Raw genomic sequence first — 18,531 nt, 5'->3', positions numbered from 1 at the left:
CGCCCGCCCGCGCCGCGGGGGGCCAAAGCCCGCGCGTCGCCTCAGCGCCCGCCCCGCCCCGCCGCACCTTCGGGCCGGGGAACAGGTCGCCCTTGGCCAGGCTGCGGGCTTCGGAGCCGGCCCGGACGTGGCCGCGGAGGCAGGTAGCGATGTCGGCGGGGCTGCAGCGCCGGAACGTCAGCACCTCCATGGCGGCGCCGCCAACCGCCGCCGCCAACCGCCGCCGCCCTTTGAACCCGGCGCCGGCCCCGCCCCGCCCAGTCGTCACTTCCTCCACGCCCGGACCAATCCCCGCGCTCCGCCCCGCCCCCGCAGCCAATCAGCGGCAGCCGTGCGCGGCGGGACCGCCCCCCGGCCCCGGCCCCCTCCACGCGCTGCGAGGTCCCGGCAGCAGGAGGAGCAGCACGCCTGCCCGGCGATCCCGGGCTCTCCAGCCAGCTGCTTCTCCAGCCTGGAGAGCGCTCCTGCACGCTCCGGGCACTGGGGAGGCACGCAGTGAGCCCCAGGGAGCAGCTCCGCGCGGTGGGATTCAACTCCGCACCCTGGCACGCGTCCCACCCCGCTTCTCCTCACCCGTCTCTCCCCCTTCTGTGCTCCTCCTGGAGAACCTCCAGGGGAGTTCCCATCGCTCTTCTTTTCACCCACTCATCTTTTGGCAACAAGTCTCCGGGGAAAGGCTCCCGTGACCCTGGCCCAAAGGATCTCCGGTGGCCCCCCGACACCGCACCGTGCCCAGCGGCAGCATTACCTCATCTGGAGAAAGAGCGCCGTGAAGAGCGTGCCTGGAAGCTCCCGGTCCAGGTCGGGCTTCTCCAGCTCCGTGCACTGCAGAGGGAAATAAATGAATGAGTGAATAAAGCCGACTCGCAGAGGCTCTCTCCGCAGAGATCTCCTCTCCCAGGGAGCCGGGGCAGCACCTACCAACGTCGACAGAGAGGGGCAGATTTCCCAGGCTGAGGTGCAGACGGGACAGGGCCTGGGCCAGTTCTGCGGCGGTTAACGCCCCTCCTCCTCCAAAGGGCTCGACGCCGGAGCTAAGCTGGACGGCCGCCCGCCCGCCCGCTCTCCAGCCGCTCCTCCTGGCGGCCCAGCTCCTGGCAGCACTGCACATATTCCAGGTAGGACGCGAGGATCTAGAAAGGTCCAGACAGCAGAATGCACAAGACTGGATCTCGCCAGGGTGACTCTCGGGCCTAGAGGGCCACAAACCCCACCGCCACTTTCGCTCTTCTCTTTCACTCGCACGCCTCCCACAGCCACAGCCTGCCCAAGGGTGACAGTCACGACACAAATCCAATGAGAGGAGCAGCCCAGAAGAACAGCAAGCCCCGTCTCCTGGGAGCTGGCAGAGAGAAGTCCCGGGACGGGGACATCCCCGTCCTGTTTGGCCTCTCCTTGCCGGGGCAGACCCTGCGGCTGCTCTTGCCGGGCCGGGGGAAAGGAGCCGTGTCGGACGCGCGGCCGCCTGCTGCGGCTGCTGCGGTGCGGAGAAGGCACTCACGTGACTCGCGTCCTCGGACTCCTCGGCCGCGTTGACCCTCATGAGCGCTGCGAGGAGCGAGAGCCTCCGGCCGCTGGAAGTGTTCTCCAGGCTGAAGAGCTGCCGCAGCAAGGAAAGGCAGCGGCTCTGCTGGAACAGCCAGGGCAGCCTCTCCGTCCTGCCACGCAAGAGAAACTGCTGAGCCGCAGCCGTGAGCCGCGCGGGGCTGAGTCCGGCAGGGCCGGGGAGGCGCGAGGCCCACGAGGCGGCTGGGGTGGGCAGGGCTGCAGGGGCGGATGCAGGAGCACCGAGAAGCACCACGGGGAAAGGTGACTGCTCGCAAGGACGCGACGGCACTACAGCCCGCGCCGCCCAGCAAAGCCGGGCACCGGCAGCAGAAGGGGTGCTGTGCGGCAGGCTGGCACCCGGCTGCGAGCCCTGAGCTCCCTCCACCCCGCCCCTCGCCTCCGCTTCCCCCCGGGCCCACCGCCTGCTCCCTCCTGCGCACTCCCTTTCCCTCTGCAGCCTGTGCACCCCTCTGCTCTCACCCACGCCGTCCCCCTCGAGACGACACAGCCCGCCTCCCCCGACAGCAGCCCCCAGCGCCCTGCGCAGCGTCGCCCTCACCAGGACCTGACTCTAGCCCTAAGCCTAGGCAGCTGGCGGCCGAGGGGCTCAGCACCAGCAAGGAAAGGGCTCTTTCTGCCCTTCTCTTCCCCCTGAGCTCCTTACCCCGCCTCTGCGGGAGGGCAGGAGCCTCTGCTCTTCTGGTGAGAGGCGTGCGCCGACTGCTCCAGCAGGAGCTGAAAGAAGGCGCCAGCCGAGGTGCCCGGGAATTTCCGGCCCAGCAGGCTCAGCGCCTTCCTGAGGGTCGTCTTGGCCAGCTCCACGCGTCCCACGTTGTAGCACACCTGCCCAGGAGAAGGCTTCTTCAGGCGGTGCCCGAGGGCTCCGACTGAGCTCCCACCACATTTCCCGCCCCTGCCCGACGCGAGGCCGAGGGCCTCGACCGGCTGGGGCCGGAGGACGCGGCGGTCGCAGGCAGGGCTGCTCAATGTGGCCGGGCCTCAAAGTGCCAGAGGTGTCCCCCCCGCCGCCCCCGCCGGCTGCCCCGCGCCACCGCGGCATCCCGCTCCTCCCGCCCCGAGAGCCCTCGCGGCCGCCCTGCCGCTTTACCTCCCCTTGCAGGCTCAGGAAGGTGGCTTCTTCAAAGCAGGCCGGCACCGGGGCTTTCTGAGCCGCCGAGCTCCTCAGGGCCTCTGCTTTGCGCAGGCTCGTGAAGGCCTTGGAGCAAGCGCACGGAGAGCGGGTGAGCGGCGCTGCGGAGCCCGCCTCCAGCCCCAGCACTCCCACCCGCCTGCACAGCTCCCCGCGGAGGCCGTGCCCCTGCCCCTGCCGATGCCACCCCAGCGCACGCCGCGGGCACGAGCGCTCCTCTGCACCGCCTCCCTGCTGGGGCGCCTCGCGCGAAGGTCCCGCTCCCCTGCCCCGCGGCTCTTGCCCCGGGACACGCAAGCGGGAGGAAAACCCCGGCTCCGACCCCAGCCCTTCACCCCCAAGGGCCCACAGAGGCCGGTCCTAGTGCAGGGGGGAAATGGGCTTGCCCTGGGCAAGGCCACCGAGAGGCCTCCACGTGCAGCAGCCTCTGGCACGCAGGACAACTCACCAGGTAGTTGTCGGAGACGTGCAAGCAGGCAGCCGCGCTCTCCAGCAGGTAGTAGAGGGCTCTGGCATCGTTGCCCATTGCCGTGTGGTGGTGAGCCAGGGGCACGAGCACCAGCTCCACGACGGCCTTGCACTCGCAGGAGCGCGCGGCCCCGGGCGTCCCTCTGCTCTGGCCGGGCACCGCAGGCACCCGTTCCGCCTGCGCCAGAAACCGCTCTGCCTCCCTACGCCGAGACGAGGGCACGGAGAAAGAAGAGACACGCTAGCACCCCCGCACTGCCCTGGCCGCCCGCACTAACACCGCGCTCCAGCGCGGCACACGGCCGCGTGCACGGCTGCCTCGTGCGGCTGCGCTGCGTTTCACAGCCTCCCCAGGCGCGGAGAGCGCTGCCCAGTTATTCTCGCTGCCCCACGCGGCAGCAGCCGCGCTCTCGCCCGGCTCCAAGCAAAGCCTGTGCTACTCCTAACACAGGGCTTTGGGGCACGGCGCCTCTTCTTCCTCTGTGTAATAAATTGTAACTATTTGTTCATTGTTTAGAAGGAGGAATAAGCCGATGGAGGGGGAAGAGGAGGTTTTACAACAATCAGGGTTGAGACATGGTGTCAGGCAAATAAATTATGGTAAGCACAAAAGCTTATATGACCCCTTGTGGAACCGGTGTCGGGGCCCTAGCTATCTTGCAGGACTATGAAGAGCTGAAGTAAGCAACAAGCTGCTCAGAGGTTTTGAAGGTAAAAGGATAAAGAAAGGATAAGCAGGCGCCTGTAATTTTCTCACAGAACAGCATCCCAAAAGGGAGTCAACACAACAGATAAGCAAACCCCTGTGATCACTCACAAGGAGACAAACCAAAATAAAGAGACAGAAGAAGACCACGGCCTTCCTCTCCACGACCACCAGAGAGCTTCAGACGACCCCCCCAGCAACTCACACATGCGCGGGACGCACCGGGAGATTACAACGCAGACTATAAGGGGGGACTGTGTGTGAGGGAGGCGCGCGCCGTTGGCGGAGCTGAGACTCCCCGGCCGCCCAGCGCTGTTTTGCTTGTGGCTGCTTACTTAATTAAATAAATTGTTCACATGATTTAACAAACTCTCCGTGTGAATTGACCTTCAAGAGAGTAACTTATGACATGCAACTGCCCCTGCGACGGCGCCGCTTCGGGAGGAGCAGCCGCTTCCCGCGCAGCGCCGCCGCCCCACGACAGGCCGCACCGCGCCGGGCCGGGCCGGGCCGGGCCGGGCCGCGCCGGGCGCCGCCGCGCAGGCGCGTGCGCGGCAGCGGCAGCCGGGGCGGGGGCGGGGCCTGCCCGGGAAGGTGCCGCGAGGGGCGTGGCCAGCGCAGCCGCCGTGCTGCGGGGCAGAGGTCGAGGAAGAGAGCGACCATTGGCTGCGGTGCCGCTCTCTGATTGGTGCTCTCCCTGGGGAGGCGGGGCTGGCAGGCTTCCCGCTCGCGGGAGGTGGGGGCAGCGCGCGGGGCTGCTCCGGCCGCGGCGGGATGGTGCTGCGGGGCGGCGCGGAGCCGGGCGGCGGCGGCGGCTGGGGGGGGCAGTGAGCACTGGGGCCAGGCGGCAGCGGGAGGTGTGTGTGTGTGGGGAGGGGGTGGTGGGTTGCGTGGGGGACTGGGCGGCGGCTGGCGGCGCGGCGTCCTGCAGGGACGATGGCTCCTCGCTGTCCTCCCTCAAGCGCCTGGAGCGCTCGCAGCGCACGGAGCGGCTGGACACACTGTTCGGCTTCGAGCGGCCCACGGAGCCTGGCGAGCGCACGGGCTGGCTCATCAACATGCTCCCGGTAGGACTGGGCCGGGGGGGGATGTCACCGGCGGGGGGTGTCACCCACAGGCACCTGGTAGGACTAGGGGGGACAACGATGGGGGGGTCACCGACATGCACCTTGTAGGACGGGGGGCGAATGTCACCGACGGGAGGGGGAGATGTCTCCGACAGGCACCTGGTAGGACCTGGGTGTGAGGGGAGGTGTCACCAATAGACACCCAGTAGGACTGGGGCAGGGGAGGTGTCACTGACAGGCACCCGGTAGGACTGGGGTGGGAGGGGGCGGGGGGGGTCGTGTGTCGTAACAGGCCATGTGCATGTGCAGACGGAGGTGCTGGGCGAGGACCGGCGGCTGGTGAGCGCTGTGGACTACTTCATCCCGGAGGATGGGACCTGCTTCGAGGTGCATCCCGTTCCTCCAGCGCAGCGCTGGTGCCCGGGCTGGGCGTCCTGCCTGCCCCCACCAGTTTGGCTGTTCTGGGCCCCAGGCATCACCCACAAGGCAGCAGCGCTGTCTGCCCTACGCTGGGTCCACCTGGGACCCTTGGGGGCCAAGGTGGGTGCTGCAGAGATGCAGGAATGTGTATGTGGCGCACAAATGCCAGCAACGTGCAGCAAGGGCAGCGCGGTGCCCGTTGCTTCCGTTGGGAACCGTTGGGTTGGTTTCTCACCTTGGCTGCGGGGTCGCGCAATGTTCACCGGTTTTGATTTCTCCTGGGTGGCCCTGCCCTATAAGCCGTATTTCTACATCGCTACCCAGAAGGCGAGTATGGACTTGGAAGCTGCGCACTGGCAAGCGGGGTCTTGAGTAAACTAGTGGCCGAGGTCCCAGAGACAAGGGCAGGTTTGACTTGAAGGGTCCCCCAGTCAGCTGAGAGGCCTTGTGACCGACCATCTTCTTGGGTTGGTAGGAGAAAAATACAGCTCCAGTGCTTCTGTTGGTGGTTTTGTCAGAGCTGTTAGAGAAGACCTGAGATGGGAAGCAGCTGTATCAGTATGGTGGCTCCACTAAGGTTTCTTAGAGGGAGGTTGGTTTGTTATGTGATGAATTATCCCTTCAAGGAGCTGTCATATTTTTCCTGTTCTTTTTTTGTCCTAAAATTGATCTCTGGAGCCTGTTTCACTTCTTCTAAGCCCAAACAGGGGTAAATTTCCCCTCTCATCTTGTCTTGATCCTGCTCGTGCTGCAAAACTGGGTTTGTTCTGACGGTGCTGTGAATTGACGATCAAAGAGAGCCCCAGTGTGAAGGAACAGATTTCCAGACGGCCAGGATTTCAGGACAGCCTCGTGTCCTCCCCTCACAATTGAGGACACTAGTGCCAGAACCTCTTGTGAGCTTGTCTTCTCCTCTGGAGAAGTGTCTGGCTTTGTTGCTCATTCTCCAGTTTCTTTGCAGGGCTGTGAACGAGAAGTGTCATCCTTCCTCTCCAAGAAGTTTCAAGGGAACATTTCAAAGCTGGGAACTGTCCCCAAAGAAGATTTGGATCTGGTCAGTATTCCTCTGCCTGCTGTACTATTGAATAACTAATCTTTCTTTCTTTCTTTCTTTCGAGCTCAAGTGGAGTAGAAAGGGGCTAAGCAGTAAAGGGAAGCAGTATGCTTACCTTTAATCTTCAAGCACTGTTTGCATTGCATGTCATGAATAGGCTAATTATTGCTTATTGATAGTAATTGCTTATTATAGTAATAGTAAATAAAATATATGTTCTGCTCCAGCACATAGTCTTTTTCACAGGATGCTCAAGAAACTTCCTGAGCTAGAAATGGCTGGAGATTAAGAGTGTTGTGGCAGAGGGGGATAGTATACATTTACTCTTTCTTGGGTGTGTACTGGTGATTGCGCTTGGAAACAGACAACAAGACAAGATGGCCCTTGGTGTGAACTGGCATAGCTCATATGTTCTTCGCTGTCTTACGTGCTTGCTAGCATCTCTTCTCACTCCTAGTCTTTCCATCCAATTACTACCTCTTCTTTGGCCAGTTTTTCCACATGTGCCAGTATAATTTGCCTTCCCAACGCTTTCTTACTGTTAGCAGTCTTCCCCTTTCCCTCATTACTCTTTTCCACCCTTAGCTGGCACTGTCTTGTTGCTTTGTAGCCAACTCACTTGGTGGGTCTTAAGCAGAACTACATTAAGTTATCCTTCCACGTGGTGGATGACTTGGTGAAGGTGCGGAAAGAGATCTCTCCTGCTGTGAGGAAAAACAGAGAGCGAGACCAGGCGAGCGATGTCTATACGTCTATGCTGTCAAGGAAAGAGGTCTCCTTAGGATGGTTGGCCCATGGGCTTATTAGGATTCCCTTAGTCACACAGACTAAAAAGTACAAATGAGAATTCCAATCTTCTCTTTGGTTTCCTACACCTGATGTCTGATTTCAGTTGAACCATTTCAAAGGAAGAGGAATCTAGTGAAGTGAGCACTTCCTGCCCAACTGAGAGGTGTACATTATTTGTTCCAGGTGATTCCTGGGGTGCCCAACGATTCTTAAACTCGTTGTTATGCTTTATAAATCCAATGCCATAAGAAACCTCTCTTATAAAGTCATAGAGGTAATAAGTGCTTTTTGCCTGCGCAATGTTTCCTCACGTGCTGTCAATCCTGATGACTCTCTTTCTCGAAGGGGGTTGTTGCATTAAAGAGAAGCTTTTGTTATTCCGTTCTCTCCTGTTAATGAATTTTGCTGTTTGGTTATCAGTGGGTACCACTGTTGCTACCTTGTCTCCTACAGTCAAGCCTGCTGGGTCTGAGATGTGCATAAACCTACTTAGGTAAAGTAGTTGTTAATCTAATGAGAACTGCTCGTTAAATCATACTCTAAAGCTGATTTGAGTTTAATGTATTTGGTCATATTCAGGATCCGGTTGTTTTCGCCTTTGACATTGAAACTACCAAACTCCCTTTGAAGTTTCCTGATGCAGAGACAGACCGGATCATGATGATCTCCTACATGGTTGATGGGCAGGTAATGGAACAACAGTTCTTTTCTTCATGCTTTGGAGCAAAATGCTAGACAGCAAACGAGCATGTCACCTTTGGCGGTCTGGTCCCTGGCTTGCTTTGTTGCTAGTTGCTTGGTCTATATGTAATGGCTGTGGAAATAAAATTGAAGTCTAGTCTGAATGATGCATAAGGATTTCCTCGTTTTGTATGTTGGAGAACCCAGCTAAGGCTACTGGTGCCCCTTTGAGGGGCAGTAGTAATTTGGAGAGTATAGTCCTTAAGTTGTCTCCCTTTTGGCACCCTTAGTTGATTTTAAGCAGTTGTTCAGAAGGTGACCTCCAAAGAGCCGTTCCCACTTGACAAAAGCTCTACCTATCAAGCTGTGCAAGGATTATCGCATCGATGGAAGACTATTTCATCCTTTAGGCAGTGTGTTCCGGTTGTTCAGGAACCTGTCCCTGGTGTAGCAGGGATCTGAGTCCTCAGTAACTCTTCCTTTGTCAACTCTCTAGGGCTATCTGATCACAAACAAGGAGATTGTCTGTGAGGATACTGAGGACTTTGAATTTACTCCCAAGCCGGAATGTGAGGGTCCATTCTGTGTCTAATGAACCAGATGAGGTAAGTAGGTTCTACTTGGGAAATCAGGCTGCTTTTTATCTGCCTTGGTCTCTTGTAGGCCAAAGAGAGCTTATCACCCAATAGAGTGTATCTTTGGGGAGCACAGCGGACAGTCACGGTGCTGGTGATGCTTTCATTTCATGGTGTGATGATGAGGCAGATCGGGTTCTAGCTAGGTCAAGAGCAGAGGAGAAGGACTGCATCAATAGTATTATATCCAGTGCCTGCCTGCAGGAGGTGAATTTGCTGAGTGTTTGTGTTTGTGGGGGAGATGTTTTTTGTTTTGAGTTCTTTTTTTTTAATCCTCTGTTGCATACTAGGCTCATTTAATGCAGAGGCGGTTTGAACATGTCCAGGAGGCCAAACCTACTATCATTGTCACATACGATGGAGACTTCTTTGACTGGTAAGATCAGGAATGAAAACTAACCTGGTTTCTAAAAGGAAATGTTGTCTAGGCCATGAGGTGAGATTGGGTACCAGCCTGTATGTCCTTTGTCTGGAGGTCACATAGCGGCCACATGCGTTCTTATCTATGCAGACTATCCAGCCAGTTTGGGAACTTGTTTACATCCTGATTATGTGCTCTTTATCTGGAGTGCTGGGCTGAGTCTTGGATTGCCAGCCTGCAGAGGACTGTCGAAGAGGGGGTGGTGGAATTCAGAACTTTTTTTTTTTTTTTTTTCCCTGAGCAGAGCTATGTTTATTGGCTTTGAAATACGAACTTCTATAGAGTCTCATCAGTTGGTCCTGGGATTGCTGAGCTACTTCTAGATCGTTGTTGATTTGGCAATGTTTGTACACTGATGACCTCAGTAACTGGAGAACAGGCAAAGTGTCAAAAGAGAACTGCAGAACAATAGGGAGACCAGAGCAGCCAAGCCTTTGGGGAGCGAGGGAAACTCGATCATAATGTTCTGCCTCCTGGTATAGGATGTAAGCAAGCAGCTTCCTTCTTGCAGTAGCTCTGCCCTACAGGGAGTTTTCCCTGTGGCCAGCTCTCACAGGTAAGGTCTGGAGCAAAGGAGAATTCACAAGAAAAATTCCTCATTAAGTAGCTTACAAGAAAGCAGTTCTGAAACCCTTGGGGTGGGGATGGGGTGGAGGAAAGGGACTGCTTTGTTTCTTCTCTTCTGCATTGTCTCTCTCCTCAGGCCTTTTGTGGAAGCAAGAGCAGCAGCTCATGGAATTAATATGTATCAGGAGATTGGATTTCAGAAGGGCAGCCAGGGAGAGTACAAAGCCCCGCAGTGCATCCACATGGATTGTCTGAGGTACCGAATGCTGCGTCTGTACCGTATAACTGCATCATTATCTGTTAAATTTGTATAAAATGCCTACAGTTGATGTATTTGAATACTGTCCCTTTTCCATCTCTGTGCACTGCTATCATGAGTTACATCTTACTAGGAAAGGACTAGCACCCCCATCTTTGGTTGTGCTGCTTCTACTCGGTACTCCGTTGTGTGCCATTATGTACAGAAGTTACGTCTTGCCCACACTAGCCTGAACGACTAACTGTGTTTATACAGTCTGCTGGTGGCTGTCATTGGGAGTTTGAGAACTGTCCTGGATAGCAGGTAAAAGGACAGGATAAGACCAAACCGTTGTAGTGGGCACAGGGCCATATTCTAACCCAACAGCCTGCCTAGCACAGAGAGGAAAAGAAAGGGTGCGTGTGTGTGTGTGTGTGTGTACAGGAGAGGGCTGTCTGTCTTGGCAGTTGTGACTTGAATGTTTTTTCACATTGGACCAGTGTCCAGACTCTGGAAAACAACTGCCTCTCTTTGCAGTCCTGCTGATACCTCCTCCTGTGTTTAAACGTTTATCTTTGAAGTCTCTGAAGTATGAGGGTTGAGAAAAATCTGAGCAATAGAAATGATTTGAATAGCAGAATTTGTACGAGTCAGAATTTAAGAGCATGGGTAGATATGCAGACTGTCTAAAGCTGTGCAGCTTCTTATTCCACTGCACTTGGATGTTCTGCTCTCACCTTTCCCTGTTAGAGTAATGCAGATCTTTTTGTACGTAGCAGCCCTTTCTGAAGTGCAGGGCTGTCTCTTGGTAGACTGGCATTTTCATTATTCTGTCTAGGTGGGTGAAGAGAGAGAGTTACCTGCCAGTGGGAAGTCACAACCTGAAAGCAGCAGCGAGAGCAAAACTGGGTTGATTCGTTAAGCAGCTCAAAACTTGGTGGCTTGAGGATTATCTGAGTGTCCCTGTCACTACAGGTGCCGTTACTATTCTGAGCCCTGATCCAGCTGGGTTGCGTGTGCATGGTCAGCAGGCAGCTTGTCAGACACCTCACAGGGCGAGAAGCTGACACTTTTGACACTGAACACCTGGAAATGCGCTCTCTGGCTCAGTTTACTTAGCTGGAGCCAGGTAAGGCACCCTAGGAGAAGGCTTGTCTGTGTACCCAGGACCAAATAGCTTGAAGATACTATTGATGCTGCATGTTTGCTCTGTGTCTCTAGGAAGTATTTGCCACATCTACCTCTACCAGAGCTCCCAGGGCAACAAAGCTCTCTTTGGCCTTTTCATCCCCTCTCAGCGCAAAGCTGCAGTGTTTGTGCTGGACACGGTAAGAGTAGGGCTTAAAGGCTTGGGAGGGAACGCAAGGGGATCAGGCAGCGGTTTGGAGCTGAGCGGTTTCTTTGCACAGACACAGATGTCTACTGCTGTGCAGCAGGGATTCTCGTATTTTGAAGTGTACCAAGCAGGTCTGTTCCTCAACTGTCACGTGAAGCATTGTGATGTGTAGAGGAAAGAGCTTCCTTGAAATTTGCAGCCTGGAGCCTGTCTCTTTTGAACCCTGTTCCCTCTGATCACGTTTGCATTTGGTACAGGTACGCAGCAACCAGATGCCAAACCTCACCAACATGTACTCATCGGAGCGCAGTGCTGTGCTGGAAAAAGTGGGCGAAGAACTACTGCTTCCAGACAAGCACACCTTTGAAGTGCGTGCTGAGACCGACCTCAAGACAGTCTACAGAGCCATTCAGCGGCTCCTGCAGGGCTGCAAGGTATGAGCTGAGGGCATGAGGAAGGTCCCCACTGAGACCTTGTCAGCGCAGGTACCTGGGAGGAGGAAAACATTGCATGGAAGGCATTGGTCCAGCAGTTCAAGCAGCCTCTAAGCATAGCTCTCTGCACACAGCTAGTGCTCCAAAGTTGAAGGGTAAAAATGGATGTTGCCTGCGGGCTCTGGCTTGCCTGGGGTGAGCTTACATAGCGCAATGCAAGCAGTGAGGCTAGATCATACCCCCAAACCCCAGCTCTCAATTGTGGAGCTGGTTATTCAGTGGGAGGTGCTTCAAGAGACTCTGAGTACACTGTCTCTACTGTGTGGAGGACCAGGGACCACTACAGGAATGGGGCATGTGAGCACTCATTCACACAGCTGGTTTCCTGCTGAGCAGAGGTGCCGGCTGAAGGGATGTAGCAGGGCATGTCCTCTCCTCCTTTGTGTAGGATGAACGCCGGGGCCCCACACTCCTTGCTGTGCAATCTAACTGGGACCTGAAACAACTGGCAAGTGGGATTCCCATCATCGAGGAGTTTCCTTTGGTCCCTGTCCGAGTAACAGATGCCGTCAGCTATTCAGTCCTGGACTGGCAGTGCCGTGCAGCCTGCCGCGTGATCCGCCACTGCCTCAACTTGGACACGTGCCTATCCCAGGCTTTTGAGGAGGGCAGGTGCCTGAGGTGGCCACATTCCCCTAGAGAGGTTACTTTGTTCGTGCTTGTGTGGGAAAGGGAAACTGCGGGAGCCTGAGGCCAAGATGAGGCCAGATGCTTTCACCTTCTGTGCTTTTGCCCTTGTTGGGACAAGCAAATATGATGCTGGCACAGTTCTTCTGTTGATGTGTTTACGCCGATGACTGTACCTCTTTCCTTTCCTCAGATATTACCACATCCCCATTGAGAATCTCCCTGATGACATGTCTACCTTTTGTTTCTGACCTGTTTTTCTCCCGCCATGTCCGTCGCCACAACCATTTGGTGTGGCTCTCACCCACGGCCCGCCCAGAGCTGGGGGGGTAAAGAGGCTGATGATAACCGTTTAGTTATGGAGTTTGACAAGAGAGCCTCAGTGGAGATAAGCAACCCTGGCTGCTACTCCACAGGTAGGGTAGCACTGAGTGGGAGCAGAGCTAAGTGCTCTTCCATGAGCTCAGGAGAAGGATGGCTGCAGTGGCAGAAGAGTATCTGAGCAGTTCTGCAGTTGCTGACAGCTTCAGAAGTTGAGCAATGATGATCTGGACAGGATATATGCAATTGGCATCTCCTGGGGATAGAAGGTCCTGTATGCAATAGAAGAAAATGCATGTAGGCATTTAAATACAGATTATTTCCTAGTTTGTGGCCTCTCATAGCAGCATTCAGAAGATCACTTCTGGTGGTCGCTAGGATGAATCTTTCTGTGATGCAAAACAAGCTGACTGATAGTTCTTCTGAGCACCTCTGCTGCAGTTTCCAGAAAAAGCTGGTGGCCCCTGGAGGGTAAGTAGATCCAAGTTTTGTTGGAAGGTGCTATGCTGTTTAGCTGTGCAGTGAATGGGGCCATCCATACATAGCATCACAGCCAGAGAGGGGAGAGGTCTGGCCATGTGCCAAAAGTGTCCTTTAAAGCCCGTAATACAAGGTGTGTGGCAGTCTGGAGAGCAGCACGGTTTCCCATGCTGCTGCAGTACCATATAGGCTTTCACCATTTCCTGATATGAATATCTTGATGTTGCACTCGGTAGATGCAGCAAGACCTGTAAAGAGCTCTTACAACTTGTGGAAAGTCCTGGCAAGTGGGTGCATTCATCATACCTGGAGAGGGGATTGTGTCCTTGCTGGTTCTCTGCCCTGCTTGCCCGTTGACAGGTTGTGTTTGTTCACAGTGTGCCTGGAGCCGGATATTCAGAGCTTGGCTGTAAACACAGTGTTACAGTCCCATCACATCAATGACATGGAAGAAGGTTCCAGCGTGAGTATCAGTTTTGATGTGATCCAGCAGGCATCTCTAGAATACTATGATGTGTAGGCTCCTAAGACAGGCATCTTGACACAAGAGGCAGTTGAAGCGTGGGTATGATTCCTCTGCAGCCCTTAGTTCTGCTAATGACTGCTCTGCAGCCTTCTGTACTGAGTCCATTTGCTGAAGCATGGTTGGATGTGAGAAGTGAACTGCTCTCTTGCTAACATCGCCTGCTCCTCATTGCCTCCCATGGAGAAGGTTATTAGCTAGGGAAGATGCCAACATTGTGTGTGACTGCAGTCTCTTGCCTCCAGCATCCACTCAAAGGAGATCTTTCACTCTCTGACTATTTCCTTCTGCCGCTGCTGGGAATTCCTGCTCTGGATGGATCCAGCAAATTACGAAGGTATCAAGGGAAGAGTGCGTTCTAGCGTCCACTCTGGGGAGGTAAGAGATGGGAAGTGCTCAGTCCTGCAGAGACAGGGGTGCAGTGGGTTGAGTTGAGCAGGGAGCTATTGGTTTGGATATAGGGAACTGCTACGACATCACCAACCGAAAGCCTGGGCATGGCTTGTGCGCCATTCCAGCAGGACACTAGCAAGAGTCAAGTATTGGATGAGGACAGTGAGGAAGAGGAGGACAAGGAAGAAGAGGAGGAGGATGGAGAAGCAAATGTGGAGGACTTGCTAGAGAATAGTTGGAACATCGTGCAGTTTCTCCCCCAGGCTGCCTCCTGTCAGAACTGCTTCCTCAGGATTGTGTTGGGTGAGTGCAGTCTGCTGCTTGCCTGGTCCTACTTTGAATGTTACCTCTGGTGATTAGAGCTATCCGCACCCTACTGCTGCCCAAGCCATATCCACAGCATTCTCCACAGCTTCTTGAAGCTCTCTGTGCTACTGAGAAGGTTCTGATGTTGATCCAAAGAACCCCTTACAGTCAAAGATTGCACTGTGCTGGATGTGATACAGAAGGAACCACCTCCATGTCTGTAAATATCATTGTTTGGGTGGTTTCAGCGCCAGTGTGAACTCTCTCAGAGAGGGGAAGAAGGTCACTAGTTCCTGATTAGTCATTGGTGCCCAGGAGAGTCGACAAGCACAGTCGCGCTTGTGCCACTCTCCCATCGTGGACTGCATCTGGAGCTTTTCTTACGAGTCTCTGCAGCCTACATTGTGGCTGTGTACCACAGCATGAAGGAGGAGCGAGGAGCTGCAGCACAATGCCCCTCAGAGCGCTCCCATCAAGAGGAGGGCCATGAGCCAGGTGTCCCAGGAGGCATTGGGAGAGACGGGAGCCATGCCTGGTGAGTACGGTTAGCCACAGTTAGCCATGGGAGAGCTGTGTGCAGCACTGCTGGGCCAGTCCTGCAGCAGGAAGAGAGCTGCCCACCTTGCTGTCCCCATATGCTTCCATATGGCTCAAGAGCTCTCTCTGCTCTTCCTCTCCAGGCGTGATCACTTTCTCACAGGATTACGTGACCAACGAGCTCACGCAGAGCTTCTTCACCGTCACTCAGAAGATCCAGAAGAAGATGGCTGGTTCCCATAATGCCACTGAGCCCTCAGACATGTTCTCAGTGCTACCTGGCTCCTACTTGCCACTCAACAACCCAGCTCTAGAGTTCATCAAATACGTCTACAAGGTTAGTGGGGTGGGCTGTGCTTTCTTCTTTTTTTTTCTTCTTCTTTTTTTTTTTTTTTAAGAATCTGTTGCAATTCTACAATCAGTTTGTTTTGCCCAGCTAGCACTCGCATCAGAGTGAGTCCCCGTGAGGACCGTCTTCTCTGCTGGTGGCCTTACCTAACACTGTCTCCTGTAGGTGTTGTCCCTGGATGCCAGTATAACTAACCAAGTAAACAAACTGCGCCGGGACCTGCTGCGCCTCATTGAAGTGGGTGAGTTCTCAGAAGAAGCCCAGTTTCGGGACCCTTGCTGCTCCTACATGCTCCCTGAAGTCATCTGCAGGAAGTGCAATTTTTGCAGGGACTTGGACCTGTGCAAGGACCCTGCCCTCTCGCAGGTACAGCCTTCCTTTCCCAGGAAATCCCCTTTGCCCTGGCTGCATGCATTAAGTCCCTCTTGGGGACACCAGAGGCCCTAGCATGGTTGTGCTCTCGGCCTGTCATTCACTCACATGTTGTCCATCTTTCTCTCTCTCTCAGTCCTTTTGCTTTGAAGGTCTGCTTGGTTCCATGACAGTGATAAACCTCCCTTCAAGGTTATTTTCTGCTCATCCCCTTTCGTAGCTGCCTGTGACAGTTTGAGGTGTGCTGGTGCTTTGGCTGATGCTTTATCCCCTCCCGAAATTGGTTATGGCTTCCTGGCACTCGGGGCTCTCTGAATGCTCTTGTTAGGCTGCGAGGGCTGAGGCTGCACCGTGCTTTCTCTTGGGAAGAGTCACACTGGTGTTCATCTCCCTTCTCTCTGCCCCTCGGATGGGTCAGTGCTGCCCAGTTGGGTATGCTCCAACTGCCAGGCCCAGTATGACTCGGATTCCATTGAAATGGCACTGGTGGAAGCGCTGCAGAAGAAGCTAATGGCCTACCTGCTGCAGGACTTGATGAGTGCTGGGCGGCCGTGCTGCGGGAGCCTGCCCTTGATGTAGCAGGCTGCAGCAGGAGGGCTGAAGCTGCTCTCTGCTCCTTGAAACCGAGCAGCCCAACCTTACTTCTCTGACTGATGTGATGCAGTGGAGATATGATGAGGAGAGTTTGGCTCGAGCGCTCTCCACTTCTTCTCAGCACATAGCTGCAGCCTTTTGCTGGCTGGCTGAGGCTTGACCCATTGACCTGATGTCAGTGGTGTCTCCCCAGAGAGCCCTGTCAAAGGACTGAACTGCTCAGCCTTGTCTGCTATCCTAGCTAAAACTCCTTTGCCTCTAGGTGTGCAAGAAGTGTCATGGTGTGAAGGAGACACCTATGCCTGTGTACTGCAGTTGTGCTGGAGATTTTGCCCTCACCATTTCTTCCCAGGTATGTGTGCATCCTGCCACCAGATGCAGCCTCCTGCCAGCAGCTCCTCTGTAACAGCCAGTGAAAAACCCAGTGATAACTTGTCCCTTTCAGCCCATCTGGCACAAGTTCATCTCTCTGTGCTTTCTGGCTGTTTATTCGTTGCTTTGTGCTCAACCCAGGCAGTCCTGCCTGACCAGCTTGCAGAACTTCTCCTGGCCTGGCCTTCTCCCCCCTGTCCCCTCCAGCTTCCATCTTCCCTGGCTCATGCATGAGGTGTGCTGGGCAGCCCTCCCTCACTGGTATCTTCCCCCTCAGATCTTCATGGAGCACATCAACATCTTCCAGAGCATTGCTTGGCACTACAGTGTGGCCTATCTGCTGGAAACTATTGAGTGGCTGCTCCGTACAAACCACCAGCTCCAGCAGTGATGTGATGAACTTGTCCTGCTGTCTTTTTTTGTTGCTGTGTCAGCTCTGGGTACTTGCTCTCACCTCTGCTGAAGAGCATTTGTGCTCTGTGATAGATCTCGGAGAAGCCACATATCCATCTTGCACTGTGTGGGGGCGCTAAGCGGTGTTGGGGCAGTCCTGGTCACAGCCTGGTGCTGTGCTGGGGGAATTAAGAAGGTGCCTAGGGCTGGAACTGCTCTCTATGGGGGAGGGGGGACTGCATTTGCCAGAGCCCTGCAGAAGCCCAGTTTGGGATGGGAGTTTGTGCTGTAGGCAGCACCCTGTGTGCATGAATCTCTGTGGTTTTAATGTGGAGTTTTATACAATTAAATGTGTCACAGACAATGCATCTGGTTCTTTGGGTAGAGGAGCACGTGCTATGGCCCACACACAGCAGGGAGCTGTAGGCACCCTGGAAAGGAGCATTCTCTGAGCCATGGGGCAGGATTCCTAGAGGGAGGAGAAAGCCAGACTCTTCTTGTTGGGCTGGAAGGGGAGCAAGGGAGCTGTCCCACTTGGGTGCTAAAGCTTCAAGTTGACAGCAGTGAGTCATAGGGTGGGGGGGCTGCTCACTGAAATCCCAGCACAGGTGTGATGAAACCCAGGAGGCCAGTGCTTAGCTGAAGCCTGGCCTCCTGGTCCTTTCCATCTACTCCTGCTTGCAGAAGCCTGAAAAAGCATGAGGGGAGCCAAGATTACTAGATTCCAGTTAATTTTCTGGGCATTTTGAAACACTGTGTGTTCAGCTACTTCCGACACTTCCTTTTCTATATGTGTGTGTGTGTATATATACATATATATATATATAAATTTTTATTCAATGCCCTCCACACATACCTGTATTGAAAATATTTTTCTGAGCTTTGTTTTTTCACTTCTATAGTATACCTGTTTCTATTAGCACTGGGTTATGGGGCAAGTGGTCCTGTCCTTCGCTATGCCCTCCCTCCATCTAGTACTGCTGAAAGGGAGGTTGAGGGGGCTGTACCTATGTGTTTGTTTTCTTGATATTAGAGTTGGAGGAAATGAGCTGGCCTGGAGGGGCAGAGAAACCTGGCCCTAATGCAATCACTGCGTTGTGCAATTGAGTTAAGGTTTGGTCCAGCGGAGCCTCCGGTGGCTTCAACCTGCGCCAGGCAGCTCCTCTCAGCCCTGCATCATTGCTCCTGCTCTCCTCAGGGCAATGAGCTGCTGGAGGTGGGGGCAGGCACTTGCCTTCATCCTGCTGCTCTACAGTGAGAGGCTGGCTCCTTCCCCCAAGCCCTTCCCATAGGTTTGCCTGCTCAGAGTTGCTCTTTGGTCCTAGAGAAGCCAGGTCCTCTTCTTGGAATGAGGACAAGGTAGACTCCTCTTGCAATGGTATTACCTTGTTCCTGTGAGCAATTGCACCCCAAGTCAAAGGGGGAAGATGCTCCCCAGCCCAGCAAGGGGAGCAAGAGGAGGTTTTGGTGCACCAGAAGTCCCCTGCCTGTACCCCTGGCATGTCCTCCATCTGCATCCCCACCCTCCAGCCTGTGGGAGAGCCTTCAAGACATGGCTTGGGGTCTTCCCTTGCCCGGTGTGACAAGACCCCTTTCCCCCAAACTTCTGCCTGGGCTGAGCTATGCTGGGGGAGGATGTGCTGAGCTGAGCTGCTGTAACCTGAGAGCCAGAAAATAATCAGATTATGCC

The 18,531-nt window shown here is 54.9% G+C and overlaps 2 protein-coding genes across 2 annotated transcripts; one reads left to right on the top strand and one right to left on the bottom strand.

The window, feature by feature from the left end:
- Positions 1 to 744: 744 nt before the first annotated feature.
- Positions 745 to 4,932, bottom strand: LOC134154753 (adenylate cyclase type 10-like). The gene is made up of 7 exons (XM_062601426.1): positions 4,763 to 4,932; positions 3,147 to 3,369; positions 2,657 to 2,764; positions 2,213 to 2,391; positions 1,502 to 1,658; positions 1,056 to 1,133; positions 745 to 825 (listed from the first exon to the last, which is right to left on the bottom strand). The coding sequence occupies exons 1-7, from the start codon at positions 4,930 to 4,932 to the stop codon at positions 745 to 747; spliced, it is 996 nt and encodes a 331-aa protein (XP_062457410.1).
- Positions 4,933 to 13,194: 8,262 nt separating this feature from the next.
- On the top strand, positions 13,195 to 17,574 carry LOC134154774 (DNA polymerase epsilon catalytic subunit A-like). The gene is given in 9 exon segments (XM_062601437.1): positions 13,195 to 13,903; positions 14,044 to 14,221; positions 14,621 to 14,658; positions 14,660 to 14,759; positions 14,905 to 15,098; positions 15,276 to 15,475; positions 15,890 to 16,022; positions 16,339 to 16,428; positions 16,726 to 17,574. Coding segments are annotated over 9 exon segments (1,110 nt in total). The 5' UTR covers positions 13,195 to 13,840; the 3' UTR covers positions 16,840 to 17,574.
- The last annotated feature ends 957 nt before the right edge of the window (positions 17,575 to 18,531 follow it).

The sequence above is a fragment of the Rhea pennata genome, unplaced genomic scaffold (genome assembly GCF_028389875.1).
Source record: "Rhea pennata isolate bPtePen1 unplaced genomic scaffold, bPtePen1.pri scaffold_40, whole genome shotgun sequence".
In the NCBI taxonomy this organism is placed as follows: Eukaryota; Metazoa; Chordata; class Aves; order Rheiformes; family Rheidae; genus Rhea; species Rhea pennata.
This window is presented reverse-complemented; position numbering and strand designations above follow the sequence as displayed.

Excerpts from the sequence above, each read along its gene's own strand:
- LOC134154753 (XM_062601426.1), bottom strand. The coding sequence starts at position 4,932 with ATGTTGATGAGCCAGCCCGTGCGCTCGCCAGGCTCCGTGGGCCGCTCG. Across the intron at positions 2,765-3,146 it reads ACGTCTCCGACAACTACCTG|GCCTTCACGAGCCTGCGCAA; the intron begins GTGAGTTGTCCT and ends GCTTGCTCCAAG. Across the intron at positions 2,392-2,656 it reads TCCTGAGCCTGCAAGGGGAG|GTGTGCTACAACGTGGGACG; the intron begins GTAAAGCGGCAG and ends TCTCCTGGGCAG.